The sequence below is a fragment of the Emericellopsis atlantica genome (genome assembly GCF_019669845.1).
Source record: "Emericellopsis atlantica unplaced genomic scaffold F5Z01scaffold_22, whole genome shotgun sequence".
NCBI classification, from domain to species: Eukaryota; Fungi; Ascomycota; class Sordariomycetes; order Hypocreales; family Bionectriaceae; genus Emericellopsis; species Emericellopsis atlantica.
Window position 1 is genome coordinate 155,750 of NW_025764724.1, and position 26,007 is coordinate 181,756.

General features: G+C 54.7%; 12 protein-coding genes across 12 annotated transcripts; 5 read left to right on the top strand and 7 right to left on the bottom strand.

The window, feature by feature from the left end:
- Nucleotides 1-10: 10 nt before the first annotated feature.
- On the bottom strand, nucleotides 11-1,219 carry F5Z01DRAFT_626019 (uncharacterized protein; the record flags this gene model as incomplete). The annotated part of the gene is made up of 1 exon (XM_046261455.1): nucleotides 11-1,219. One exon carries the CDS (start codon nucleotides 1,217-1,219, stop codon nucleotides 11-13), a length of 1,209 nt encoding a protein of 402 aa, XP_046116142.1.
- A 449-nt stretch (nucleotides 1,220-1,668) lies between these two features.
- On the top strand, nucleotides 1,669-5,097 carry F5Z01DRAFT_236048 (uncharacterized protein). Its single transcript, XM_046258365.1, has 2 exons — nucleotides 1,669-2,131; nucleotides 2,179-5,097. The coding sequence occupies exons 1-2, from the start codon at nucleotides 2,049-2,051 to the stop codon at nucleotides 5,054-5,056; spliced, it is 2,961 nt and encodes a 986-aa protein (XP_046116143.1). The 5' UTR covers nucleotides 1,669-2,048; the 3' UTR covers nucleotides 5,057-5,097.
- Nucleotides 5,098-5,137: 40 nt separating this feature from the next.
- On the bottom strand, nucleotides 5,138-5,931 carry F5Z01DRAFT_676106 (uracil phosphoribosyltransferase-domain-containing protein; the record flags this gene model as incomplete). Its single annotated transcript, XM_046265216.1, has 3 exons — nucleotides 5,138-5,541; nucleotides 5,590-5,689; nucleotides 5,752-5,931. The coding sequence occupies 3 exons, from the start codon at nucleotides 5,929-5,931 to the stop codon at nucleotides 5,138-5,140; spliced, it is 684 nt and encodes a 227-aa protein (XP_046116144.1).
- Nucleotides 5,932-6,409: 478 nt separating this feature from the next.
- On the top strand, nucleotides 6,410-7,708 carry F5Z01DRAFT_638498 (CrcB-like protein-domain-containing protein; the record flags this gene model as incomplete). Its single annotated transcript, XM_046262372.1, has 1 exon — nucleotides 6,410-7,708. One exon carries the CDS (start codon nucleotides 6,410-6,412, stop codon nucleotides 7,706-7,708), a length of 1,299 nt encoding a protein of 432 aa, XP_046116145.1.
- A 181-nt stretch (nucleotides 7,709-7,889) lies between these two features.
- F5Z01DRAFT_236399 (JAB1/Mov34/MPN/PAD-1 ubiquitin protease-domain-containing protein) lies at nucleotides 7,890-9,318 on the top strand. The gene is made up of 3 exons (XM_046258370.1): nucleotides 7,890-8,097; nucleotides 8,149-9,218; nucleotides 9,267-9,318. The coding sequence occupies exons 1-2, from the start codon at nucleotides 8,070-8,072 to the stop codon at nucleotides 9,129-9,131; spliced, it is 1,011 nt and encodes a 336-aa protein (XP_046116146.1). The 5' UTR covers nucleotides 7,890-8,069; the 3' UTR covers nucleotides 9,132-9,218; nucleotides 9,267-9,318.
- Nucleotides 9,261-10,232, bottom strand: F5Z01DRAFT_625815 (putative hydrolase; the record flags this gene model as incomplete). Its single annotated transcript, XM_046261450.1, has 1 exon — nucleotides 9,261-10,232. The coding sequence occupies one exon, from the start codon at nucleotides 10,230-10,232 to the stop codon at nucleotides 9,261-9,263; it is 972 nt and encodes a 323-aa protein (XP_046116147.1).
- Nucleotides 10,233-13,051: 2,819 nt separating this feature from the next.
- Nucleotides 13,052-15,781, top strand: F5Z01DRAFT_237491 (uncharacterized protein; the record flags this gene model as incomplete). The annotated part of the gene is made up of 3 exons (XM_046258373.1): nucleotides 13,052-13,370; nucleotides 13,426-15,730; nucleotides 15,770-15,781. Coding segments are annotated over exons 1-3 (2,431 nt in total), but the record flags the coding sequence as incomplete, so codon positions are not given.
- A 745-nt stretch (nucleotides 15,782-16,526) lies between these two features.
- On the top strand, nucleotides 16,527-18,946 carry F5Z01DRAFT_237523 (uncharacterized protein). The gene is made up of 3 exons (XM_046258375.1): nucleotides 16,527-17,365; nucleotides 17,417-18,815; nucleotides 18,868-18,946. Exons 1-2 carry the CDS (start codon nucleotides 16,680-16,682, stop codon nucleotides 18,780-18,782), a joined length of 2,052 nt encoding a protein of 683 aa, XP_046116149.1. The 5' UTR covers nucleotides 16,527-16,679; the 3' UTR covers nucleotides 18,783-18,815; nucleotides 18,868-18,946.
- On the bottom strand, nucleotides 18,921-21,049 carry F5Z01DRAFT_237354 (uncharacterized protein). The gene is made up of 2 exons (XM_046258372.1): nucleotides 20,689-21,049; nucleotides 18,921-20,631 (listed from the first exon to the last, which is right to left on the bottom strand). Exon 2 carries the CDS (start codon nucleotides 20,598-20,600, stop codon nucleotides 19,059-19,061), a length of 1,542 nt encoding a protein of 513 aa, XP_046116150.1. The 5' UTR covers nucleotides 20,601-20,631; nucleotides 20,689-21,049; the 3' UTR covers nucleotides 18,921-19,058.
- Nucleotides 21,050-21,343: 294 nt separating this feature from the next.
- Nucleotides 21,344-22,423, bottom strand: F5Z01DRAFT_661182 (40S ribosomal protein S19). The gene is made up of 3 exons (XM_046263871.1): nucleotides 22,299-22,423; nucleotides 21,976-22,039; nucleotides 21,344-21,920 (listed from the first exon to the last, which is right to left on the bottom strand). The coding sequence occupies exons 1-3, from the start codon at nucleotides 22,329-22,331 to the stop codon at nucleotides 21,562-21,564; spliced, it is 456 nt and encodes a 151-aa protein (XP_046116151.1). The 5' UTR covers nucleotides 22,332-22,423; the 3' UTR covers nucleotides 21,344-21,561.
- A 271-nt stretch (nucleotides 22,424-22,694) lies between these two features.
- F5Z01DRAFT_661185 (membrane zinc transporter) lies at nucleotides 22,695-23,993 on the bottom strand. The gene has a single exon (XM_046263872.1). It carries the CDS (start codon nucleotides 23,916-23,918, stop codon nucleotides 22,797-22,799), a length of 1,122 nt encoding a protein of 373 aa, XP_046116152.1. The 5' UTR covers nucleotides 23,919-23,993; the 3' UTR covers nucleotides 22,695-22,796.
- Nucleotides 23,994-24,691: 698 nt separating this feature from the next.
- On the bottom strand, nucleotides 24,692-25,983 carry F5Z01DRAFT_626100 (uncharacterized protein; the record flags this gene model as incomplete). Its single annotated transcript, XM_046261460.1, has 2 exons — nucleotides 24,692-25,830; nucleotides 25,887-25,983. The coding sequence occupies 2 exons, from the start codon at nucleotides 25,981-25,983 to the stop codon at nucleotides 24,692-24,694; spliced, it is 1,236 nt and encodes a 411-aa protein (XP_046116153.1).
- Nucleotides 25,984-26,007: the final 24 nt, after the last annotated feature.

The window sequence follows — 26,007 nt, forward strand, 5'->3', positions numbered from 1 at the left end:
CTGGTCCCATTCACTTTGTGCTGGTAGGGCTGTTGGCGCGGAGGGCGTGTAGCCGACTGAGGATGTCCTCGGCGGCCCCGATGCCAATCGAGTTCCACGACCCAGCCGTCTTCGTCGGGGCAAGTTCATTGCGCGCCTCTTCTGGCAGGGCCTTGAGCAGAGAGGTGACGCGAGCATCTTCGGACCGGTTCGTGAAGAAGCATGGCTCCCATGATGAACCGCTTGCCTTCTCCTTTTGGCGCAAAGCGCGCTGGGCCTCCTCCAACGCACTCTTATGCTTATGGATCTTCTGTACGTTGCCCTCGTAGATGCCCTCAAACACCTTGCTCCATGCACGTCGAGATTCCCACGTCGTCTGCTGCTCGACGGGTCGGACAGTGGGCTTGATAGGAGGCATGTCGTCGGCCTGGAATTCCTCGAGAACCTCACCCTTTGGATCTTTGATGGCCATTTTGCCGTCCCAATGACCGGAGAATTCACAGAGAACATCCTTCATGGAGGGGGTCTTGTAGACCGTGGCCTGGACCTTGTTCTTCTTGCCCAGCCCAAACGTGCCGCCACTGCCAAATTCGATCTTGGTCAATGGGCCGCTGGAGCTGCTGATGTAGCAGGGACCTCCCAATTCCGGGTGCGGCGACCCTGTCGTGAGGCCTTTGATGAGCAGGGTGGGCATCGTCATGAGGTGCTCCTCGTCGTACTTGTCCACCCGAACGACTGCATATCCAATCTGTTTCACGGCAACACCATTCGACGCGCTGAATGACGTCTGCTGCGCAGCGAAGCCTCGCGACGTGATGCCATGCTCCTCGTTATGCATGTAACAGGCCGTCACGGGTGGGTGATGTGAGACCTGCTCCGAGATCAACCTGGTGGCATTGGCGCCCTCGCCATAGGTCCCGATGAAAAGCTCGCCCAGGAACGGGTTCAAGGGTTTCTTTGCTGCATTTTCGCCGCCCTCGTCGACGAGCTGCTTCAAGCTGCACAGGTAATTCTTCGCAACAAGAACCGCCCTCAACTGTGGATCCGGCTCGCCAGCAGGCGCAAGGAACAAGTCGTGACGTGAGGCCCAGGCGGAGGGTACTTCAATGGCTGATTTCGGAGCAAGAATAAAAGGAGGCGCCGTAATGTTTGATAAATCACCCTCTACTGTCGACAGATAAGACAAAAAGTCTTTGAGCTGGGAAAGATTGTCCCGCAGGTTGGAGAGGTTGCGTGGCATTGTTGGTAGGAAGCTGGAAAGCAGCAGCATCGCGAGGCTCTAGTTCAGTCGCTCACAATGGGGTGAGTATGCGATCGGAATTTGAGGTCGGGGCATTTGCTCAATGGTCACTTGCAATAATCGTCAATTGCTGTTCACGTCCTCTACTCGACTTGCCCGTGTCTAAACACGTATATACATGTCTCGTGGCATGGCATCTGACGTCAATGATGAGACGCAGATAGCTCGATCCGAGTCCAAAGTCCAAGCCATCCCAAGGGTACGCGAGCATCGGACGCTGCACAGCCATGAGAATCGAGTGCCATTGTTGCCGACTTAGCCGTGTGCGCACGTAGCACGGAGTATGTAGTAGGGATTATCGGGAAATTTAGCACTTCGGATGTCCGAAATCCGCTGTTGCATGCCGAGTCGTCTTTCGTGCGTGTCGAAACGAATACTTTCTCTCATCTGTGCCGAGGGAGATGGGGCATTAAGTTCGGGATGAGGTCACTGCAAAGATGATGACTAAGGTGGATCATTGATTGACTGTTTCCCTTTTGTAATCAACCTAGCTCGTGCTGCGGCACTGGCTACCCTGCAGGCGGAGGCGCGTCTGCCTGATGAGTGTCAAGCTTCAACCCCGGCTAGGCAGCCCACCACGTGCTGAATGCGAATCACGGTGCGATCACGGCTTTTAACAGAGCGTGAATAGCAGTCTGGAACCCCCTAACGATGATGTGAAATTCACGCTCGGAACAAGATGAGACGCTCTTAAGAAACTTTCGAAAGGGCGGTCCGACACTGCATTTTTCGCCTCTTGCAACCAGACGTAGTGAAAACATCAGTCACTATGGCAGACACCGCTGTCAGCAAGGATGCCGCCATCGAAGACGACTTGCAATATGGCGCGTCAAAGGCAGAGCTAGACGACAAGTCCGACACTCGCCTTCCAAGGGGAGAGCCATCGCTGACGACCACAGGTTCCCTAATCGACCAAGAAATCATTCCAAGACTCTCAGGTTCTCGGAACTGTACCAGGAGCTTTTCAACCCTCTTAACGAGAACAAGAAACAACCGAGTGCAGGACCTGCAGGACGCAAGCAAGGGCCTCGTGGCCAGACGAAGTTGTCGCCACATGAACAAAGGCGCCATATCATTGAGAGATTCATCACGAGATGGAGGAAAGAAGTCGGCAATGATTTCTATCCCGCGCTGAGGATCATTCTCCCCGACAAAGACCGCGATCGTGGCGTGTACGGCTTAAAGGAGAATGCCATTGGTAAGTTGCTTGTCAAATTGATCAAGATTGACAAGAACTCGGAAGATGGGTACAATCTGCTCCACTGGAAACTGCCGGGTCAGACAACCGCTTCTCGTCTGGCGGGCGACTTTGCTGGGCGCTGCTTCGAGGTGGTTTCCAAACGACCCATGAGGATAGAGCCCGGCGATATGACCATCGCCGAGGTCAACGTCCAGCTTGACAGACTGGCGGCATCCGCCGGCGAGCAAGAGAACCTGCGGGTCTTTGAGGTCTTTTACAACCGTATGAATGCCGAAGAACTCATGTGGATCATCCGCATCATTCTGAAGCAGATGAAGGTCGGCGCAACCGAGAGGACTATTCTGGACCTATGGCACCCTGATGGTGAAGCACTATTCTCTGTGTCTTCGAGTCTGAAAAGGGTGTGCTGGGAGCTCTATGATCCATCAACACGCCTGGAGCAGGAAGAGGCGGGCATTGCCCTGATGCAGTGTTTCCAGCCGCAGCTTGCCCAATTCCAGCTGTCAACCTCTTTCCAGAAGATGACGGAGCTCCTGCGACCTACCGAAGACGACCCAGAGTACTGGATCGAGGAGAAGCTTGATGGCGAGCGTATGCAGATGCACATGGTTGCGGACCCAGATCACCCGGGCGGCACCCGCTTCTGCTTTTGGTCACGCAAGGCCAAGGATTACACGTACCTCTACGGAAATGGGTTCCAGGATGATCAATCCTCGCTGACGCGGCACCTTGGACATGCCTTTGCCTCGGGCGTACGCAACCTGATTCTGGACGGCGAGATGATCGAGTGGGACATGGATGTGGACAAGATTGTAGCGTTTGGCACCCTGAAAACGGCCGCCCTCTCAGAACGCAGCAATACCTCTACGTCGGACGCTGCAGGCCATCGGCCCATCTTTCGCGTATTCGACATTCTGTACCTCAACGACAAGCAGCTCACGCAGTACACGCTTCGAGATCGATTCAAGGCTCTGGAGAAAGCAATTAAGCCAGTACATCGCCGCCTCGAGATTCACCCCCACACTGTTGCCACGGGACCCGATGCTATCGAGCCTCTTCTGCGCGACGTGGTCGCCAACGCGTCGGAAGGACTTGTTCTCAAGAACCCGCGCTCCATGTATCGTCTGAACAGCCGTAACGATGATTGGATCAAGGTGAAGCCTGAGTATATGGATGAGTTTGGGGAATCACTCGACTGCGTGGTCATTGGCGGCTATTATGGCTCTGGAAGAAGAGGGGGCAACCTATCCAGCTTCATGTGCGGTCTCCGCGTCACTCAGAACCATATACGTGCGGGTGCAAATCCCGAAAAGTGTTTCAGCTTTTTCAAGGTCGGCGGTGGCTTCAAAGCCGATGACTATGCCCTGATCAGACACAAGACAGAGGGAAAGTGGATTCCGTGGGATAGGAAGAACCCGCCCAGCGAGTACATTGAGCTCGGCGGCGGAGAGGCCAAGCAATACGAGCGCCCGGATGTGTGGATCAAACCGAGCGACTCGTTTATCATATCGGTAAAGGCGGCGAGTGTTGGAGCCAGTGATCAATTCGCGAGAGGATTCACACTTCGATTTCCGCGCCTACGACGGCTCCGGCCGGACCGGCCTTGGGACTCGGCGCTCTCGTTGGAGGAGTTTCAGGAGCTGCGCAAGAAGGTTGATGAAGAGTCTCATGAGAAAGCCATGACATTGGAGAACCGCCGCAAGAAAAGCACGAAGCGGATCAAGAGAGACCTCGTCATTGCGGGCGAGGACGCTGCACCAGCGGAATTTGCCGGTGAAAGGGGACAGATCTTCAAGGGCTTGGAGTTCTGCATCCTTTCCGAATCACTGAAGCCCTTCAAGAAGACCAAAACAGAGCTCGAAACACTCATCAAAGAAAATGGCGGACTTGTTTCCCAACGTGCCGCGCCGGGTACCAACATGATACTCGTTGCAGGCAAGAGGGTCGTCAAGGTGGCCAGTCTGATGAAGAGTGGCGACGTCGACCTGATCTCGCCTCGATGGATCCAAGATTGTCTCGACTCGAGCGACCGCACTTTTGCCTTGCCATTTGAGCCACGTCATCTCTTTCACGCTTCTGAGGCTCTGAAGATGGCGGCGGAAGAAAACATAGATCAATTCGGGGACAGCTACGCCAGGGATGTGTCCGTTGATGAACTCAGGGACATTCTCGCGGATATGCCCAAATATGAGGAAATTGGTGCTTTCAGCAGGCGTCAGTTCCTCGAAGACTTGGAAGACAGAGGTAAAGGCTTGAACGATCTTCGCGGGATGATCTTCGAGCGAATCGTTGTGCACCTCAAAGCAGTCGAGGAGTCCGACTTGCCCCGTCTCAAGAAGTTGGCCAATTGGATACGATTTTCCGGAGGTCGGGTTGCCGAGGACATGGAAAACGCGGATGTCACACAGATCGTCCTCGTAGCTGAGGATCCGATGCAAGCCGGTGAAACAGCAGACGCTATCCGCAAAGACCTGTCCAAGAGGAGCCACATACCCCGACTTGTGGGTGGGAAGTGGGTGGAAGACTGTTGGAAGGAGAAGACTCTAGTTGACGAGGAACCCTATGCCGTTCTATGAATCTAGAAAGCGAACTCAGGATACTGCGAAAACAGACGCCAAGCGCTGTCAAACAGACCCCGTGCAACCTGCCTGGCAAGCTCATTTGCCGATTGTCAAGAACAGGCGGTCGCCGACATCGCCCAGACCTGGCTTTAACATGCCTTCCTTGGTCAATTCACCGTCCACGCCTGCTACCCAGATCTCTGAGCCTTCAGGCCATTCACTTGCTGCTTTCCGCAGACCCTCTTCCGCCGCAACGACGGCTAGAACGAGGACACGCTTGGCTCCCCACTCACGCAACGTGCTGATGGCAGCCGCGCATGTGCCTCCCGTGGCGATCACAGGATCGACGACGATGGCGAGGGTGGATGAATCCTCCTCTGAAGAAGACGGAATGTGTTGAGGGAGGTTGTTGTAGTATTCGACAGGATCAAGGGTGGTCGGCTCGCGGTACATGCCAAGGTGGTGTACAGGGACGGGGTCGGGGAGCATCGTTTGCACAGCTAGCCTCGTAAGCAGAGTACATGGTTCGTGGCGAGACGCGATATTACCTTCTACCATTCCTAGACCTGAGCGCAGAATAGGCACAATGCAAATGTTACCCGGCGAGATTGTTGACGAGACATACTCAAACCCAAGGGGCGTCTGGTTCTGGTTGGGCTGTCAGTTGCGGTTCTCGTCCCGGGGACGCCGCACCAGGAAATCATGCCTACCTTGGGACCTTCTGTGGACTTCAAAGCCGTAGAGAGTGCTTCGGCAGCAAGAAGAAGTGATATCTCGTGGACTAAAGTCTTGACCTCCCTCGGACTGGCGGCTTTCGACCGCAGCTGGGAGAGCTTGGCTTTGAGACTGGGGTGTTGTGATGCACGGGCATTGGGGGGGAGGGACGCCATGGTTACTTTCGGATATGAGATGGAATCGAATCTCAGCCTCTAAGGATGTCTATGAATGATGAAACAGAGGGCACAAACGTGAGGGACAGGTAATACGTATGGTTCATGTGATAAGGACGGTGATGTTGAAGGGCGCGGCGGAGCTCAGGTGGGGCAGTAGAGCTCCGGGTAGTGTGGGGAAGAGGGGACCTTTCGATAAGGGAAGGGGCAGGCCGTATCGCCAAGGCTGACCACCTCGCTCAAATACTTACCCTACACACCTATCTCATCTGCTTTTCTGACCTGTTGTGCCGTCATACCCGCGCTGTCGTTCTTCAATTCTTTTCACAACAAATAACGCCCCAGTGCCAGAATGACGCGCTCGAAGCGTCGACTACTTGGAAACAGACAGCTTCCAAGGCGCGACAAATCTGGCCGATCGTCAAGCGTGGGTTGAAGCAGGCTCGCTCTGGCATCGTGCCTGGGAATCGATATCGACATGGCCGCACAGCGTAGCCTTTCAGCGCCAATCCGGCTTGAGCAGCGAAACAGCAGCAATGATGAGACCTCGACTCCAGGATCTGATCTGCCCGAGGAATATGGCAACTTGAATGAACTCTTGCCCACCGGCTCGATTGGAGTCTCTGAAGAAAGTCCTGCCCGACGCACTCTTGAAGGGTTCCGAGGCCCTCGTCGCGTCTCTGAACCTCAAGCTGTCCCCACAGCGCGAGAGAGAGTATTGAGATGGGTCACCGAGCTTTATGTCCTCTCATACCTCGTCTTCTTCTCAATATTTGGAACATTGGCACGCGTGGGCTTGACAGCCCTGACGTTCTACCCCGGATCGCCGGTGGTCTTTAGTACCCTATGGGCAAATGTTGGTGGAAGCGTCGTGATGGGGTTTCTTGTCCAAGATCAGAGGTTGTTCCGAGATCAAGGACACGACAAGAATCATCAGGAGGCCACGAAGAAGAGTGATGTGGAAACTGGTGATACGGAAGCAGAAAGGCGGAAAGCCCACATGGCTGTGAAGAAGACGATCCCACTTTACGTGGGGCTGTCAACGGGCTTCTGCGGGAGCTTCACAAGTTTCTCTACCTTCATCAGAGATGCTTTCCTCGCAATATCGAACGATCTTCCCACGCCTAGTATCGGAGTCACGCCAGATCGAAATGGGGGCTATTCGGTCATGGCCTTACTGGCTGTCATACTCACAACGACTGCAATGAGTTTTGTTGGCTTTGTTATTGGTGTTCACCTCGCGATGGGGTTGGGAAAGTGGACGCCTAGAGTCCCGCACAAACTTACGCACAGATTCCTGGATCCCGCCATGGTGATTGTTGGCTTGGGCTCGTGGCTTGGTGCGGTTTTCTTGGCCATTTTCCCGCCTGCTGACGCATGGAGAGGTCGTGTAGTTTTTGCAATTGTTTTCGCGCCTCTTGGGTGCGTACTGCGGTTCTACCTTTCCCTTTTCCTCAACGGCAAGATTGCGTCTTTCCCCCTCGGCACGTTCGTCGCCAACGTTTTTGGCACGGCAGTACTCGGCACGTGCTGGGACATTGCGCATGCTCAAGTCGGTGGTGTCGTGGGCTGCCAGGTTCTGCAAGGGGTTGAGGATGGCTTCTGTGGGTGCTTGACTACGATATCAACGTGGGTTGTTGAGCTTTCGGCTTTGAGAAAGAGACATGCGTACGTGTATGGATCTACGAGCGTTGTCGTTGCCTTGGCCGTCTTGATTGCGATTATGGGTGGCCTCAGATGGAGCGATGGTTTTGATGCATTGTTATGCTCGACGTGAGCCAATAATGTCGGCACATTAGACGAATATTATATATCCCAACTCTGCGACAGCTTTGTCGAGTGACTGGGGCAGTCATTGTGTCGAGGGACTTTAACAGTAGCTATGTCTGGATCTGATCCTGGTAGTGTTCTTCCAGACGACTCTCCTTGGTCAAACTACTAATACACAATTAACAATAGCGAGCTCTTATCGATAACCTGTCCAATGCTCCGACAGCGCGTGGTGCGGGGCGCCTTTAGGTACTAGGCAGCAGTGGCTCCGCGCCTTCAAGCTCACACCCTCTCCACGCCCACGCACCTAGGCAAGTTGCCGGTTTTGTACGATAGTTGCTTGTTCGCACAGTCGGCGCGTCGACAAGATGGAGAACTCGGCTTTTGGCGGTTGGAGTGGGTCATCCATCCGCTGATCCTGGACCTTGAATCTAATGGCCATCACAGTGCACGAGAACAACGTCCAGCTCGTGGATCCGAAACGCGATGCTCTCTACAATTACGACCCAGAAGCTCAGAAAGCTCTCCAGAACGACAAGCCATGGAGGAAAGACAATAACTACTTCAAACATGTTCGCATCAGTGCTGTGGCGCTGATCAAGATGGCCATGCACGCCCGCTCGGGCGGCTCGCTGGAGATCATGGGCTTGATGCAGGGCTACATCGAGCACGAGACTTTTATCGTTACCGATGCTTTCCGTCTTCCCGTCGAAGGAACCGAGACACGAGTCAATGCGCAAGGCGAGGCGAACGAGTACATTATCGAATACCTTGACCTGTGTCGCGACCAGGGCAGGCACGAGAACGTGGTGGGCTGGTATCACAGTCACCCTGGCTACGGGTGCTGGCTTAGCGGCATCGACGTTGAGACAGAGGCTATGCAGCAGCAATTCCAAGATCCCTTTCTCGCCGTCGTCATTGACCCCGACCGTACTATCAGCGGCGGCAAAGTCGAAATTGGGGCCTTCCGGACCTACCCTGCCGATGGCACGGGGGCCGTTGTGTCTGGGTCCGCGACGACTTCCGATGGATTCCAGGCTGTTCCCCTCGACAAAGCTGCCGAATTCGGTGCTCACGCCAATCGGTACTACAGCTTGGAGGTGTCACACTTCAAGAGCACTCTCGAAACCCACTTGCTCGAGCAGTTGTGGCACAAGTACTGGGTTCAGACCCTCAGCCAGAACCCACTCCTCACAAACCGCGAGTACGGAAACAAGCAGATGCTCGATCTGAGCCAAAAGATTGAGCAGGCTACAAAACAACTCTCTCGCTCTAGGGGAGCATGGGGCACACCCAAGACGCCCGACAAACAAGTGGAGAAGATGGCGCAGGAGGTCAACGCAATCGCTAGCAAGGAAAGGACGGGATTGATTGCAAGCCAAGTCAAGGCCGAGCTGTTCAATGATATCGTCGCAAAAGACTCGGCATGAGGGTTGTGAATTTCGGTACGGCGTTATGAGGCATAGAAGGCGTTGGCAAGGAATGGAATATGAATTTTCTTCCCCTCCGTTTCTCGGGTACGCAAGCATCGTGATGGGGGGAAACCGCTAATTGAGTAACTACAGCTTTGACAGTGGCTCATTCAATGTCTTCTTTGCCCAGCCCACCTTGGCCTGGATACAAGCCTTTGAAATCGCAGCATCTGGTGCGAGCATGTCGAAGCAATGGTAGCCTCCTGGCCACACGTGCACCTCAGCTTGACCCCCTGCCGCCCAAATCTTCTTGGCCAGCTCGACATTCTCGTCACGGAATCCTTCAGCTGATCCGACGGAGAGATAGGCTGGAGGCAAGCCTCCCAAGTTCGTCTGCCGGGCAACGGCCGCCAAAGGGTCAACATTAGCCTTGCCAACCTGACTGCCAAGTATCGCCGTCCACGCCGTCTCGTTCGAGCCTCGCGTCCATGTCCCGTCCTTGACGTACTGATTGATACTTGCAGTCTTCCCTCGGTCGTCGTACATGCCGCAATCGAGCAGCATACCGCACAGCTTGGGTCCTTTCCGGTCTCTCGCCATGATTGCCACGGCAGCCGCCAGATTAGCTCCAGCAGACTGTCCGCTGACCATCAATCTGTCCGCATCGAGACCCAGTTCCGCAGCATGCTCTGCCACGTATTGTAGCCCAGCATAGCAATCGTTGAGACCTGCTGGAAAGGGGTTTTCCGGGGCCAACCTGTATTCTACGGTGATGGCCACGGCACCAGCTGCCTTTGCCCACCGAAGGGGATCCTTGAAGAAGGTAAACCTGTTCCCGCAGATCATGCCCCCGCTGTGCATGTGGTAGATAGCGGGTCGCGGCGTGGTGGCCTTATTCTTGGGATAGAAGAGGGAAATCGTGACTGGACCATTGGGGCCTGTGGACGTCTTTTCGTGGTGTGTGAAAGGTTCGTCTCCGGAAAGGGTGATCTCCAGGTTCGCGGCGTCATTCTGCATCTTGCGCAGCGCAGGTATGGACTCGGGCGTAATGTCGCCTGCCGGGATGGCGTCAAGGACGACGGCCAGCTCGGGATCGTAGGCTGGCTTGATGGGGGCCATGGCTACAGGTCTTGGGCAAAGATTACGCCGGAACTGACAATGGGTGGGACGTAGAGAGGAGGGTATGCATCAAGTACGTGCAGGCAGGGGCATGCCGCGGTTTATCAAGTTTCCCAACTCTACAGCTGCTCCAGTTCATGACCCTGAACTGACTACTAGTATTGAATGTGGGGTGCGGAGAAGCTCAGGGACATGCTGAGCACGCATTTTCCGGGGTTCTGTTGTCAACATGAGCTTCATACGAGGTTCATCGCGCCCCTCGCTATAAGTCACATCGGACTTGGTGAACTAGCCATGGAATTACAGCTGGTATTCTTCGGCCATCCATCCTCAGTCAGAGGACCCCAAATGCCACTCGATTCACAATAAAACATTGCTTTGCAAGCTTGTTGACCTATGTCAATGTATTCCCCTCACACGCAGGAAAACGGTAACCGAGGCTGAGTCAGGTCCCCGGACCCACGAAAGCCTGCTGACTCGTGTGTCGTCTCGAATTTACGATGCTTGGTCATTAATATTCTGTTACCACTGTCCTTTGATAACTGGTGTTTTCGTTCTCACTTAGATTATTCTACACTAAAGACTGATTTTGTGAGAAAGTAGTGATTAGTATGCTTCAACTTTGCAATAAATACCTAAATGGCAAACTGTTCATATTGTGAAACATCTTGTCATTCAGCCAGGACCTTAGGAAGTAGGGTGGTCCCTAATTGTGACAGCAGCTTGCAAATTCAAAACACGAAACCAAAGATTTTTCTTCAAACGAAGCTGACAGTGGCGGGCTATGGCAGCTGTGGCAGGTTATTCTGGTACAGGGTAGCCGGACACAGCGAGGATATCGAGCGCATGTCGGCCTGGCCTGGAGGCTGGGCGACGCACAATTAAGAAGCTTGGCACCCCAACTGTCGGCATTCACGCGTATTCATAGCTCCAGGCCCCCCTGCCTGCCCTGTAAAATATAAAATGCATTATGATCCGCCGCTGGTGCGTTATTGCTCAACTTGGACAGACTCACAAAGACGAACCGTTGGTGTAGCTCCCGGTCGATATGCGAGACCTAGCTCGCGCTCCTCTTGAGAGCTAACGTCATTGAGCTCAGGTCGAATTGCAGTGATTGATGGGCAAACTTCGTCATGACCAGCTGGCATTGCCATGTCTTGCGTGTCGTGCTTCCATGGCATAGCCATTGGTGGGGCACTGGCAAACAAAAACGAGTGCATGCATGCAGATGGACACACAGAGCGACGTTTGTTAGTCGGCGCAATCGGCAATTCCTGAAGCGAAACTCGCAGAGCATAGCCTCACTACTAATTATTAGGCCTTTCATCGACGTCTTGGGCGAAGCACACACAGTTTTGCAGAATCGGCGAAGTAATATTGACGTCATTGGAAGGGATGCGCAAAAGCTCCCAACAGGGTTCAAAGAGGTACCTTACTTGTAGTCGCAAGATGCAAGGTGTCGTCGCCTTCAGCCGGAGCAAATTACGCAGTAATACAGAGTGTCACAAGTTCTTGTGACTGATGTCCATACCAACCGTCATCATGAAATCGGCGACACGAGAAAGAAAACCATCCAAGTAGATAAGTAGCTGCCGCACTTGCTCCACACCCCTTGCTCGATTAAAATTTCATGGAATTGGAAGCAGATGGTGATTAGAATTTAGATCTGCACCAGCCGGGGGAAATGTCCGACCGATGCCATCAGATCTAGGAGGATTCACGATCTGCCAGGGCACAACGGCCAGACAGACTGCGCATTAACAGAGGGCATGACCAAGGAAAGACTCGACTAGTGAAACGGCCTTGAAGCCAAACCGGTCTTAGACGTCGCTCAATGCAGAAAAGTATTGAGCCCACCCCTGGAATTCTGGAGACAATTTCGGCTCAACTGGGTTACATCGACGCCAACGGCTGGATCGTGGCGCGTGAGGAGCCTGTTTCCCCAGTAGCGGAACCTGAATGCGGTACAGCTGCGTCTCAAAGCCTCCAACTAGCCACGCGATGAGACAAAAAGAGCAAGGAGGGATGGAACGGAGCGCAACTGATTGATCGAGTGGGAAGGGCGATTGGATAGTGTCATCTGGCAGGGCAACTAGACATTTGCGATGCCCTCATGTTCAGACCAGCGGAGCAAATGCACCATTGTCCATTGCCGAGAGGTGTGCATCGGACGACTGCAGGCAGGCGCTTGGGTGGAATTGTCGAATGTCGTCAGGGTTCAGTCAGCGCTGCAGATCAGCGATCGGGCTCCAGCTTCCAATCCGATTGACCAGGGTGGTGCACTAGCAGTTGCTGGCGACGACCTGCCGCAGACATGTTAGTGCAGGGCCTAGACCGATGACGTACGGGAACTCGTCACCAAGCCAAGATGGAGCTAATAGGCCTAGAGCTTCAAGTTTGTTGTCATCGAGGCCGCTAGCTCAACTGGAGCTTCACCGCACGCAAGAACCGTTCCCGGGAGCAGCAAACGCAACGTACCGGTACGTGCGACTGAGCTTTTCAGCAGGACGTCACCGTTGCGCACCGCCTGCCCTTGGCCTTTGAGACATTGGCAGCCGCCCATGGCCAGTCGACTGAACGCAGCGGCAAGGTACCGGTACGTACCTAACGCGCATCCCTGGTGCTACTACCAGCAGTTAGTTGCCTATGATGCTTCTGAACCTGATGCCGGCTGTTCTGGGACAACTGAGCTGATCATCGCTAGTGCATGTGGTAATGTGAAGTTGGCATGAAGGGTGCAGTATAAACTTTGTGCTGACTTCCCCGTCGCACCTCCCTGATTGCTCTTCCCTTCTTTTCTTCCTTCTCCCGATACTCATTTCCAGCTGCCTCAGAACATCAATCGGTTGTTTATTATACCCCCTCGATATCCCCAATTCGAATCCCATAATACATTAGTGATACCCGGGTTCAACTGAATCCAATCTTTCCTTTACTATCCCCCTCAAACGCCGCGACGAAGGCGTTCGTACCACCAAGGACAACTAATATCACGGCCTCGTGACCACCAGCATCAAGCTAAACATGGCTACCAGCGTGAATCGTCCTGTCGTTAAGGAGCAAAAGGAGGCCGACGTCAACCGCAAGCTCCAGATTTACGGCATCGTCAGCGCCTTCCAGCAGGGCAAGATTCCGTCGGTGAGTGGCCGTCTTTGCTGAATTAGCGAGAACAAGCTTCTAACGTATATCGCAGAACGACCAGATCGACGTCGCACTGAACAGCTTTCTCGAGAGCAAGGCGCTCAAGACCCCCTCGAACAAGCTTTCCGAGGAAGGCAGGCAGCTTGTTCAGGACACCAAGAATGTTGTTGAGGAGGCCAAAAAGCTTCTGCTTTCCAAGAACCAGGGCAATCTTCTCCAGGATTTCATCTGGCAGACCTCGCATTACGACTACAAGTCGATCCAGGGCCCCAACGCCCCAGTCGGCAAGGACGATGCAAAGCGCGATGGCGACGAGGCCCTCAGGGGCGTGAAGACCCTTGGCACCCTGTTGATCACCAACGGCCAGTTCCGCAAGCTCTTGCAGGACTTTACTACCCTCCTCCGCGACATCACCGGCGATGTCGCTTCCAATGCGGCCAATATGGTGCGCCCCTCGGAGGACGCCCTGGCCAACATGGACCGTCCCGCCGACGACAACGTCTGGCATGAGAAGCCCGATCTGTCCAAGGATAAGCTCCGTAAGCAGGCTCAGCAGATCTACGGCGGAAAACCCAAGGCAGACGCCAAGGATGCGGCCAACGCTGCGGCCAACGCGCAGAAGACCCACGGCGATTCTCGCGCTGCTGAGCAAGCCGCTCGCGATGTCGCCCAGGACAAGAAGAACCAGAACACCGACGAGGAGACGAGGCGCGAGGCTGAGGAGAACAAGGAGAAGGCCAAGCAGAAGAAGGAGGAGTATCGTCGCAAGACCAAGGAGTACTTCAACAAGAAGATGCCCGAGGAGCGTAAGGAGCAGCTCATCTTCCGCCTGAAGAAGATGATCCTTGAATGCCAACAGCACCCCGACTACTCTGAAGCTGTCCAGACCATTTTGCGTCTAGCTGAGAATTACGGCCGCCATGGCCGCGTTATCGGCCAGAGTGGCGCGGACACCGCCAAGCAGACTCGCTCCGGCTTCTCTCAGGCTGAGGACGATCTCCGCACCCTCATCGAGCGCTTTGCTAACGGCACTTCCACTGAGGACTTGTGGTCCTCGATCAACCAGATCTACAAGGATGCCGAGAAGGACGAGGAGTTGCGAAACTGGTTCAAGAGCCTTAACCGCTACATCCATCGCTGCCTCCTTGAGCAGGGTTACATTCTCGATGAAGAATCATCCCACCAGTGGGATCGCCTCTACGATCAGGGCAAATACTTGCTCCGCGACAAGTACCGCGTCCACACCGACCGCGTCCTGAACGAGGTCAAATTTGTTGGCGAGCAGTTTGACAAGGATCCCCGCAACAAGGCCTTTGGTGACGCTGTGACCAAGTTGTTCCTTCACCTTGGCAACGACGCCAACGGCAAGCCCACCTTCAAGCCTCACCTGCTCAAGGATCTCAGCGACGTTATCATTCCCGCCGTCTTCGAGAATGTTGCCTACATCCCTGTTCCTCGCATCGAGTACTCCGATCCCCAGTTTGATGCTATCATTGAGAACTTGATCTTGGAGTCTGACAACTTCGCCCCGAACATCTTTGAGATCGCCAGCGACAACTACTTCCGCTGGGGCCGCAAGAAGATTGCGAACAAGCACAAGAACACCATGGAAGTCAAGGTTGCCGGCGTACAGATGGATCTGCGTGATGTGAGCTACCACATCAAGCGCAAGCAGGGCTTCCCCAGCATCACGGATACTGGTGTGGTCGATCTCATCCTGCCCGGCGAGGGCTTTTCCTTCAAGGTCAAGATGTCCTCGGCCGACAAGTCAGACCGCCAGAACTTCTTCAAGGTTGAGAAGGTTGACGTTGACTTTAAGGGCATCAACTTGAAGGTGACCCAGTCCAAGCACAAGCTGCTTTTCAAGCTCTTCAAGCCGATCGCCCTCAAGGCCATGCGCCCCGCCCTGCAGAAGGCCATCGAGAAGGCCATCAAGGATCAGTGCAACGAGCTCGACATTTTCCTGTACCAGGTCAAGCAGGAAGCCGACAAGGCTCAGGAAGAGTTCAAGAACAACCCCGAGCAAGCCCCCAACATGTACAAGCGCTACGCGGATGCTTTCCAGAAGCGTCTGCGCCAGGGCAAGAAGAAGGCCGAGCATGTCGCCCAGGACAAGAAGGTCAACATTGCCATCACCAAGGAGGACAGCATCTTCCCCAACATTCACCTTCCTGGCGGCATCAGCTCCAAGGCCACTGAGTACAAGGAGCTTGCCAAGAAGGGTGACAAGTGGGAATCGCCTGTGTTCTCCATTGGCAGTGCGAAGAAGAGCGACAACATTCCTGCCGCTCCTAAGATTGAGCGCAAGCCGCACGACGCCACTCCCCGTCGCCAGGCCGAGGGTGCTGGTCTCGCAGGTGCGGGTGCTGGTGCAGCCGCTGGTGCTGGTCTCGCAGGTACACACGCTGGTGCTGGTACTGGTACTGGCTATGGTGCGCCTGTCACTGGTACCTCTACTGGCACTGGCTATGGTGCTCCCATCGCCGGGCACACCACTGATACTCAGGGCTCTGGTCTTGCCCCTCCCCTGGGCAACCTCGGTGGTGCTGGTAATGGGTTTGCCGCGCCTGAGATCCACAGCCAGCCCATTTCCCAAGGGCCCTACGCCAATGGCGGCGCCAACGGGGCTACCAACGGCGGCCTCAATGGCAAGGCTCCTCTTCACGGCAACTTGCCCGCGGGTGTGCAGCCAGCCGGTTCAGTTGCGCCTGGTAACACTGTCTAGAAGAGTGTCAGCCGTCTTGGGGCGCTTGTTACTCGCAGTGGAACCAGTCTTGGGTCAAAGAGGAGCGAGGAGGAAATGCTCTGCACGAAATAACGGATGTTTGTGATTGCTGGTTTTGCGTTGAGTACCTCGCGTCTCCCTGTTTTTGTGATACCATGAGGTGTAATGATGGATGGATGGATGGATGGATGAAGGGTCTACCGACAATTTCCTATGTATGATAATCCTTAAAATCAAAACTTCTCTTGCTTGTCCTATGAACTTTGGCCTTCTCTCTCTTCAACAGTTAATGACACTGACGCCAAAGTCGCCATCCTGGATAGAAACTGTTCATTGTGACACCGATGATAGCAGCCCACAGGGTAGCCTGAATTGCACCACGGGTGGTGGGGGGCAATTGTTGATGAATCAGACGTCACCGTCATTGGTGATGGTTACCTTGATCCTACATCTGCGACTCAGGTTGCGTCCGCCTGGACTCATTTCTTGACCCCAGCCCGTCCGACACTCTATATCTCCCTCATCAACTTGCGCCCACCGCTGCTTCTGGGGAACAGCGCTTGGAGCCGCAGGAGACTGCCATGTCCTCTGATCTCGCCCTCACTGAGGAGCAGCTCCATGCCTTGTTCGATATCCTCTCTCATAATGAGACATATGCGGAAATCGAAGGCTTCAAGTACTCCGAAGCTGTGATCAACTATGGGTATCCCTTTAGGAGCGCAACTGTCGCATCGAAGAGCGGATCGTCAACGCCGTTCAGCACAGCTCCCAACACCCCGCGCCCCCGAAGCCCCATGCCAGCACGCAGCTCGACAGAGTCCAATGCAGACAGCGCCAAGTCAACGAGCCCGGTGCTGCAAACCCTGTTCACCCGATTCATTCTACCTCTTCCATGGCTGAGGGAACTTCCCCGAGACTTCTGGGCGGTGAGGGTGCAGGGTATCTTGTGCCGGCTGGCCGACGCAGGGTTATCCGAGAGCTACGACAAGGGAGCTCTGGGGCTGAGGAAAACGCTGGCCACTGGGGCGAGCACGCTCATTGAGATGGTTGTCAGAGGTGTGCTTGGCGGTGTCGCCAAGACCGACCAAAAGAAGGGGGAGCTCGACCTGAACAAGGCCGAGGATCTGGAACGGGCTTGGGATGACTTTGTCCAGCAGCTTGTACATGGGAACTTGGTCGCGGAGATGTTCCCTCACATGGTGGAGACGGACGACCTCGAGGCACACTCGGACACAATGAAGGGGGCGGCTGATTACGCCATCGTCCAGTGAGTCGTGGTCTATCTTCTTGCCCTGACTATGGCAACTAACAAGCACAGCCTGGCGACTTTCATACATCACGTCTTTGTGACCTCCCCAGAAGGGCAATATCTCTTACAGCTACTGCAAAACGTACACGGGCTCATTCCATACAAGATGCTCAAGCAGACTCTGCGGATAGGCAACGCGGCGTCAATGATCAACGGAGTCATCAGGCTGTTGCTCGCAAAGATGAGCTTAGGTGGCATCACCAACTGGGTAGGCCTTACGACAAATGCGGAGGATGGGATGAACCTTTTGCAGCGCATCATCAGCCTGGTCCTGTCCTGGGACGCAGCCGAATTCAAGAAGAGCGCCGAGAAGATCGAGAAGGACAAAGGCGAAGGTCGCCCGGACTCCGAGATTCTCGAAACACTGCGAGACTTTATCAACGAGGAAGAGCGTGTGAAGCGAGACGCTGTGCGGCAAACAAGCTTGGCGCAGTCACAGTCCATCGTCACCGCCATCCTCTCGACGACAGAGCCCGAGCTCGCAGCTGGACTCACCGAAACGAAGCACGTATCGGCACTTCAGTACTATTCTGCGCTCCTCTCGGTCCGTGACCGTGATGCAATCAGCTCTGCCCTGTGTCGGCAGTCCCCGGATCACTTCACAACGATGATACGGGAGCTCGTGGCTTCGTACGAACCGTTCATTCGCATGGTGCATCAAGGTGTCGATCTACGCGAGTATCTCGAGGCTGCCCAGGCCTTTATCGAAGAGTTTATCACGACCAGCCGAGGCTCGGAGGGAAAGCGAGCTAGCGTAGAGGACTACGTGGGCTTGTTGCGAAGAAACAAGCACATTTTCTACCGGTGGGTACACGATGTTGCGAAAAACTGCCCCGAGGTTTGGGAGGAACTGCGGAAGTGGTGCCTGAACGTGGTGGTCAAGTTCAGGCAAACGCCTGCCGAGAACCAGAAGCGATCCGTCATGGCTGCAAGATTGGAAGCACTGGTTGTTGGGCTTCCGGAAGCCTCGCGAAGAGCCGTGATGGCGGCGCTGGACAAGCACGCCAAATACCTAGGCGAATTGGGTGGGCTATCACACAAAAGCCTTCAGAACATTCTCACCAGCACGTCAAGTGACGTTGGTGATGAAGATGGTAGTCAAACGGGCCCAGGCGTATACTTCTTCCGCTGGCAAAATCTCCTCGACACAGCACCAATTACCCCTGACATGCCTGTCGGACCAATACGACGAGGGAAGGATGTCAAGCATAGGCTTGCCATGGGCAAGACTAGCATAATCAGCGACAAGAATACCATGGTTGGTGAGGAGGAAGATCATGTTACAGCGATAGAGGCGCCAGATGTTAGAGTCGTGGTCAAGGAACTCGGCGAGGGATTCGTCAAGGTCCTTCAAGAACTCGGCGGGCCTGATTAAAGGCGTACAACCAACTGTAACTTTCTTCCTAGAGTCTGTATTGAACCGTATATGGCTATCCCGTTATGAGCTGATGATTGATAAGGTGGAAGTCCCTCCTTGTAAGACCTGTAGTTCGAGTCCCTGATAGCAATGCCTGTAATGTCCCTCATACCAATGTGTCTTCGTCTTCGTAAATCATATCCTTCCGTCGTGTTACTTCTCATGAATCGTATTGCGCACGTTAATTAGCAAGAATTCGGTTGGAACGAAGCCTCGAGTTCGCGTACAGCGTGATCAAAATGGCGGGATGTCGCCTTCCGAACCACCACCAGCTGTCAAGATGACGGCTTTCCTCACACCTCTTGTAGGAGTGTCGTCCGCCACGGAATCTTCTTCTTCATTATTCTCCTCGTCAAACACAGAGTGTTTGAACTTGTTGCCGCGATGCGTCTGGTCTGGTGTGTCGAAAACACCGATTTTCGGCAACATATCCGCGAAGCGAGCCTGGCGTTGTCTGCGCGTAGGCTTGGGTGTACACTCTGTGACCTCGTCGATCGGCTTTCTAAGGCCGTGGAAAGATAGTGACGGGTGACTAGGCGTGTCCGTCATCGAGCTGTATGGCGCGGGAGGACGCTCCCTGACCCCTGACAAGCGAGCCGCCTCTTTCCGCTCAGCGTTCTGCCGCTCCAATCTCATTCTCAATCGTGTCGCGATATTGGTGGCTAGCTCCTCGGGGAGCTTCATGACTGGCGTAGGGGGAAAGGGCTTAGGAATGTCCCGCGCTTCGGCATCTCGTTGAACTTGCGTCAACCATCGCTGTCGTGGCAGCGGGGCGTCAACTGCAGCTGATGATGGGCCGTCCACTTTCATGACGTACGACTGCATCTCCTCAAAGAAGGCGTTCTCATCTATAGATCGACGTGAAGTGGCGTCTCTCGTTAGATCGACGGCCTTGTCGGGCGAGGAGCCCTCGACCGTCTCGACGTCCGAGACGTCGTCGTCTTCTATGATGACAAAATCTTCAAAATCGACTGCCTGGTCGTCCTCTATGAGGATCGCGTGCCGCCTCGCCTTCTTTTGGACGGCTCTCGACGGTTGGTTATACACCATCCGGGTGAGGCGATGCCTCCAATTCAGTTTGATGTCGATGCCAGTCATCTCGACCAGCCGAAGGACAAGATTACCACACGGTGCACAATTCTTGCGAGAAAAGTAGATCTCGAATGCTGGCTTCTCTCCGTTCTTGAATTTCACTTCCTGGAGCGCCTGGAGGTCGTCCACTGTGATATTGTTCAGGTCTTTTACGACCTTGAAATGGCGCAGCATGAGGCATACTGCGTGTACAGCGAGCTTGGCCTCAACATGAGCACCCAGGAAGACCCCCTTGAGGTCGTCGTGGTTCACACCTCGGATCCCGCCCATTTTGTCGAAAGGCCGCGCCATAGCCAACCCTAGGATGGTGCCCATATGGATCGTTCGCCGTGTCCAGAGGGTGTTGTGTAGCACGGGCGCATCTGCGTCTAGCACGTCCCCTATGCAACCTGAACCATGGCCAGACTCGGCCCACGCCATTATGTGACGGTTGGCGCCATGGGCAAGTGTTGAAAACCCCACGGTCTTGCGGTCTAATGATGATTTAATGACCGAGGCGCTCATCAACTGCTTTGCACGCGAGTGCGTGAAGATGTGTGACAGATTGGCGCCAGTGACTTCGACCGTGAGGGTCGCCTCTTCCTCGTTGATGATGTGATGGAAGTAAAAATGAGGCGATGTGTTGATCTGGTATTTGGATAAAAAGGTTGGGAGGCTTGCCTCTTCGGGCCGTGCACAGGACATGGTGAAGGACCACTGAGTAGTTATATAATGTCTTGATCACGTCAGTATACCAACTTCTTTCGATGCCGAACAGCATGCTTCTTCTTACCAGGTGATGATGAGTGCGGAACAAACAGCTCATTTAACAATGGATGTCCTGAGGATATTGTAATAGTAGCGTTCCTACAGTAAGGATGGGTTTATGCCGCGAGATGAAGGAGGGCAGCGAAGGTAAGATAGATAGATGGAGGAGAGTCCGGTCATTGGACTAGACTCGAACCCTGACCATAAGAATGCAGAGGCATGAAGGGTGTGAAGAGTTGTGGCTAGCCTCAAGGGAACTACCCTTCATGATAAGGAAGAATGAGGGTGTTTGTGTTGCCGCACCTCTCAGAGTGTGCTCGAGAAGGTGAGAGGTTCTTATAGCCAACCTGGAATAGCAAAAGTCAGTGTGGTCTCACCAGTGGCTGGCCTCGTGAGGTGTTGTTGCGGACAGGCTGAGATACAAAGGGGGGAGGGCATTGAAGCACACCTTCGTTAAGTAACAGCAGCGCTCGAAGTCTTTACTCATTTCCAACAACTCAAAGAAAAATGTGATCTCCTTGACCGCTCCATTTGACACACGAGATGAATTTGCAGAAACTACAGTCAGCTGATGTTTGGGAACGGTGGGCGATGAAGGTGCGTGCGCATCTGCAACATTGCCATTATCCATAGGCAAGTAGCATTCGGTAGTTCTACACGTCGTAGGCAGACAAGCTGCAAGTCGGGCTCACACATGATCGCGAAAGAAGGGAGAAAGGTATGGATGGACGGGTTCAAGGTGCACCGAATGACCCAATTCGGGGTAGTCTCATTCATACATGACAACCCAAAAAGACCCGTACGCCGGTATATTCCCCGCCCTCGTAAAGCACCAAAGTAGGCCTTTCTTTCTTTTTAATCATTCCTCAGTCGCTGTGCAAGAAATAGTGGAAGAAATCTACTCGTCGTCCTCGTCCTCCTCCTCGGCCTCAGCGGTGGTCTGGGCGATACGGTCCAAATCACGCTGGCCGGCCTGGGTGATGCGGCGTCCACCCTTGTCCTCATCCTGCTCGAGGACACCAATCTTCTCGAGGGACTGGAGGACCTTGCGGTCGACGGAGCCCGAGGCGTCAATGTGCTTGGAGGGGCGCGCACCACGGTTCTTGGCGGTACCGTGGACCTTGCGCAGACGGCCGACACCGACGGTCTTGCGGAGGTAGACGTGGCGCGCGATGGAGGCGGCGCGGATGTAGTACCAGTCAATGTCCTGGGGAGGGAGCTCCTTGGCGACACCAGTCTTGACAGTGTCGACCCAACCTGGATGGTGTTAGACCGGGACAAGGAAATTTACTGAAAATAAGAAAAGACTTACCAGGGATGGGGAGCTTGCCCTGACGCTTCAAGAAAGCAGCGTAGGCGTTGATGAACTTCTGCGCCTGTTGCAAAGATACCCATTAGCATGATTCCGTCGTCAGAGATCTTTCGACCCCCTCGCGCCTGCTCTCCTCTCAATTGCCAGCCACATATTGTATAAAGGTCCCGAAATGCCTCGCGATCACACAGTGTCTTGGTGTCAACAGGGCCACTGCGCTCGGCGGTGGGCATTGGTTCGCTTCATCGTGATGGCGGATTGGATAGATCGGATTTGGTTCGTCGCGAGGGGTTTTGTCGATTGCGCCTTCAGGTCGCACTCACATCAACATCGCGAACGGTGGTTCCGCCAGTCATTTTGTCGGTGTTGAGGGGGGTTGTCGGGTGCTGGGTGGTTGGGTAGTTGTTGGTGATGGAAGCTGGGCGTGCGAGTGGAAATCTCGTGGTGTTGAGGGTCCGCTGATTTTCGAGGAAATTTCGCCGTGGGGTCGCAAGCCCTAGGTGGGCGGATGAGTCAGCAGCTGGATGTGCCTACTGTGTGAACTAGTGTGAACACTGTGAGCGCACGGTCGGCGGTCACAGATGTGGGGCTACTGAAACTGCAGGCTGCAGCACCATAACTGCCATTTCCGGATAAATGCATGGTTGAATGTATGCACGTGACTTGATTACTGCACAGATGCTCCTCGTCGAGCCTTTAAACACGTGCTGTTAAACAACTAGCAGATCTTTGGTGAACACGGTCTCTGGCAAGAAAAGTCGTTGCACATACGTAACGTCAATTATCTACTGTGTATGTTTGTAGCCCCGTCTATAGTCTACTCAAGCCCACTTGGCGAGCAATGCCATCAGTCCCATACCCAGGAGCACGCACGAAAAAGCGAATAGCTGCACCTTAAGCGATGCCCTCCTCATGTGCGGGTTGAACATGAACTCGTGCGCCAGAAGCTCGACCAGACCCGTGTACATGAGAATACCAGCGCTGATAGCGTCAAAGATGCCATTGACAAGCTTTTGGTCGTTTGCGTTCTTGGGCTGCGCACCAATGCCGGCCGCGATGCCGATGGGTGTCGAAAGGGCAAAGAGGGTGGCGAGGAGGTAAGGCAGCCATTTCTTATCCTTGGGCCACGGCGCGATCGCCAGACGGGAGCCCAGACCCAGGCCTTCGAACATCTGGTGGAAGACGAGCACGATGAGCAGAATGGTGACCTCGTCTGTCGTGCCAAGTGTCAGGCCGATGAAGATACTGTGGAAGAGGACACCGAACTCGAGGATGAAGATGGAGGTGAGCTGCCCCGCAAGGTTGCCGTGGGAGTCGCCCTCTGTGTGCTCGTGACGGTGGGCGAGGTGGTCATGGCCACCGGGCGGGTAACTCATGTCGCCGTCACGGCCAGGGAGCGCCGAGTCGTGTGCGCTGTCAGCCACTGTGCCGTTCTCGACGTCCTCGTTCACGCTCGTCTTCTTGGGCTCGGTCCTGCTGAAGTCGAGAATGTCTAGCGCCGGGTCGTTCTTGGCGTCCAAGCCGCCGGCCTCCAGTGCATCCGTGTGGTCCACCGAGCGCATGGCCATGAGCTCGACAAAGAACATGGCCATGACAGTCCACAACCCAATGGCGAACGCCCAGGGGTAGTCTCCTAGTCGAGGTGTGAGACAAGGGTCCCCAAGGGCATCCGCCGCAGGCTCGAGTAAGTGCATCCAGGCCGTAGCAATAATCACACCGGTACCAAAGTATTTACAGATGAAGAACACCAGCTTGGGCACGGGGATCTTGCTCTGGTGGGCGAGGAAAATAGGCATGAGTGCGCCAATGCCGGAACTGACGAGAATGATAAAGATGGAGGCGATGCGAAGAGCCCTGTGGCCGACGTCCGCAGCGTCACCATCGCATCCCTCCTCTTCGGCGCGGTTGAGAATGGTAGCGGCTGACATTTCGGCGAGTGACATGATGGGTGTGGTCGCGGATTGACCGAGTGAAGAAAGACGACTGTCTCAATGGTGGTTTATGCATCGAGAGAACAATGCAGGGCGACAGCCTGACTTAATTATGGTAAAACGTGCGCATGCCGTCATGAACCTTGATGGTAACCTTCGAGTCGCAAATCGATATATTGTGGGTGTTTGGCCTCGAAGGACCGAGCAGAAGTGGGTAGGGCAGCGTGTGGTGGACTTATCACGGCAAGAGATGCCGGTGCGGCTTCAGCACGTCGCAAAAAACTGATTGAAGCTGGCAACCAGCATTTGACATGTGCATAGGTAAAGCGTGGGATGTTGCAGACTGCGGTCATTTTACCTTTGGTAGCCAGAAATTGTACGACTAATTGCAACAGCATTGAGTTGTCGCTATCCTCAGCGTGGAAGCACTTACTCACTACTTACAAGCATGAGGGAATTCCAGACCAAGACCCAAAAGGCCTGAAGCCAAGCCAACGGGCTGGGCTGGTAGACTGACCATCAAGGTTCTCGGGACATACACAAGCTTATACGCAGTACGGTGGAGGCCCATCCGCCTCCGGATGGCTCGGCACCCGCCATCGATAGTGAGTGCCTACAATCCTGGGCACGGCTGCTGCAGAAGATATCATCATCCCAACGATGAGTACTGAATGTTTCTGGGCTCATGCGAAATTTCTGGGTTTCCATACACTCAAACGCTTGAACGCCGACCCATGCAACCATCTATGAAACAAATGACATGTCCTGGTACCGTTACACACGTGTCATGATGAGAACTGTATCTCCAGGCCAAGGGTGCGAAATGGCTTGTCCAGTTTCCGCAGGTCGATGCCGCTGCCCAGACTAAAGAGGAGCGATTTGACCCTTCCCTCCCAGAGAACACCTATTCGCAGGTTCTGATCGAGCCTCGTCTTCAAGACGCCCGCGTACTCCTCTTCGTTGCCACTCCGACTCTCCTCCGTCGGAAGAGCGTCCCTTGGCTCGTCGAGGCGCCAGGCCAGCTTTGCCTCGAAACTGCGGCCCCCGATCCATTTGGTCTCCTCTACCGGACGCATCAGGGGTTTCCTCCAAAGCTCCATCCCGACGGCCCATGCGCTCTCGTAGCTGAAAACGTTAAACTCCATCCGCGTGGCTAGACTGCAGTGCTTCCCGGCGACGATCGCGTAGCTGGCGGCAATGTTTCCCATCAGGGGGTTGAGCGTCAGCGTCGCCGACAATGGCGTGCCCTTGTGCTCTGGCAATGTTGCGAATCTCGTCCCGAGGCTGACGCCTCCCGACTTGTTCAGCGTGCCGTAGTAGATCTCCCCCCCTGTGCTGAAACGTCCGTAGATGCGCTCTCGCTCGGGCTTGCCCCTGTCGCTCTCCTTGACAGCAGTCGCTGGGTCGGTTGTGTCGCCACCAGAGTTCCAGATGCCGCGCAACCCCAAGAGTCCCCCGTCCGAAGAGTACAGTCCTTCCAAGGCATATCTCCCCACGTCATACTGTGCCAACCCAACAGCTGTGCCGCCGTTTCTGAGGTGCGAACCAGATACGGCGCTCATCTGTAGTTGCAGCGCGGGCGATATCCTTTTCACAACCAGCGCTTCGAGCAGGGACTGCGGCAGGTAAAGTCGTCCATAGAGTAGGGATGAGTCGGGTTTGTCGAAGGGTGTCTGTGTCCCCGGAGGCCCTTCTCGCATCGGCAGTGGCGCGAGTGGCCGGTAGGAACGTAATAGTTGTGGCAGCGACACATGTTCGGAGGTCGGCATGAGGAGCACATTGAGGGGCTCCGTAGAGTAGAGGTAGGATATGGAGCCATCGACAATGCCAACGGAGCCAACCTGATAGGAGGTTGCGAAATTCGGACTAGCCAGGGACGAGAGGGAGAGGCGCAGGCCGCGCGGGGTCTGAAAGTCTAGTAAGGCTGCCGTCTGTCAGACTCGGTTGGGAGAAGAGAGGTGAAGTCCGGTGACTACGCACCATCGGGCGTCTGGTTCAGCGCTGCGTACGAGTTGTCGCGGTTCCAACCCGTGGCCTGGTAGAAGGCGGCGTGGACATAGTCCATGAACTCGCGCATGGTATGGATGTGGGCGGGCGCCCG

Coding starts and splice junctions, on each gene's coding strand:
- F5Z01DRAFT_237523 (XM_046258375.1), top strand. CDS start 16,680: ATGTCCTCTGATCTCGCCCTCACTGAGGAGCAGCTCCATGCCTTGTTC. Junction 17,366..17,416: donor GCTGATTACGCCATCGTCCA/GTGAGTCGTGGT, acceptor TAACAAGCACAG/CCTGGCGACTTTCATACATC.
- F5Z01DRAFT_661182 (XM_046263871.1), bottom strand. CDS start 22,331: ATGACTGGCGGAACCACCGTTCGCGATGTTGAT. Junction 22,040..22,298: donor CCACCGTTCGCGATGTTGAT/GTGAGTGCGACC, acceptor TCTTTGCAACAG/GCGCAGAAGTTCATCAACGC. Junction 21,921..21,975: donor GGGCAAGCTCCCCATCCCTG/GTAAGTCTTTTC, acceptor AACACCATCCAG/GTTGGGTCGACACTGTCAAG.
- F5Z01DRAFT_236399 (XM_046258370.1), top strand. CDS start 8,070: ATGGAGAACTCGGCTTTTGGCGGTTGGA. Junction 8,098..8,148: donor CTCGGCTTTTGGCGGTTGGA/GTGGGTCATCCA, acceptor TGGCCATCACAG/TGCACGAGAACAACGTCCAG.
- F5Z01DRAFT_236048 (XM_046258365.1), top strand. CDS start 2,049: ATGGCAGACACCGCTGTCAGCAAGGATGCCGCCATCGAAGACGACTTG. Junction 2,132..2,178: donor AAGGCAGAGCTAGACGACAA/GTCCGACACTCG, acceptor TGACGACCACAG/GTTCCCTAATCGACCAAGAA.
- F5Z01DRAFT_661185 (XM_046263872.1), bottom strand. CDS start 23,918: ATGTCACTCGCCGAAATGTCAGCCGCTACCATTCTCAACCGCGCCGAA.
- F5Z01DRAFT_237354 (XM_046258372.1), bottom strand. CDS start 20,600: ATGTCCTGTGCACGGCCCGAAGAGGCAAGCCTCCCAACCTTTTTATCC.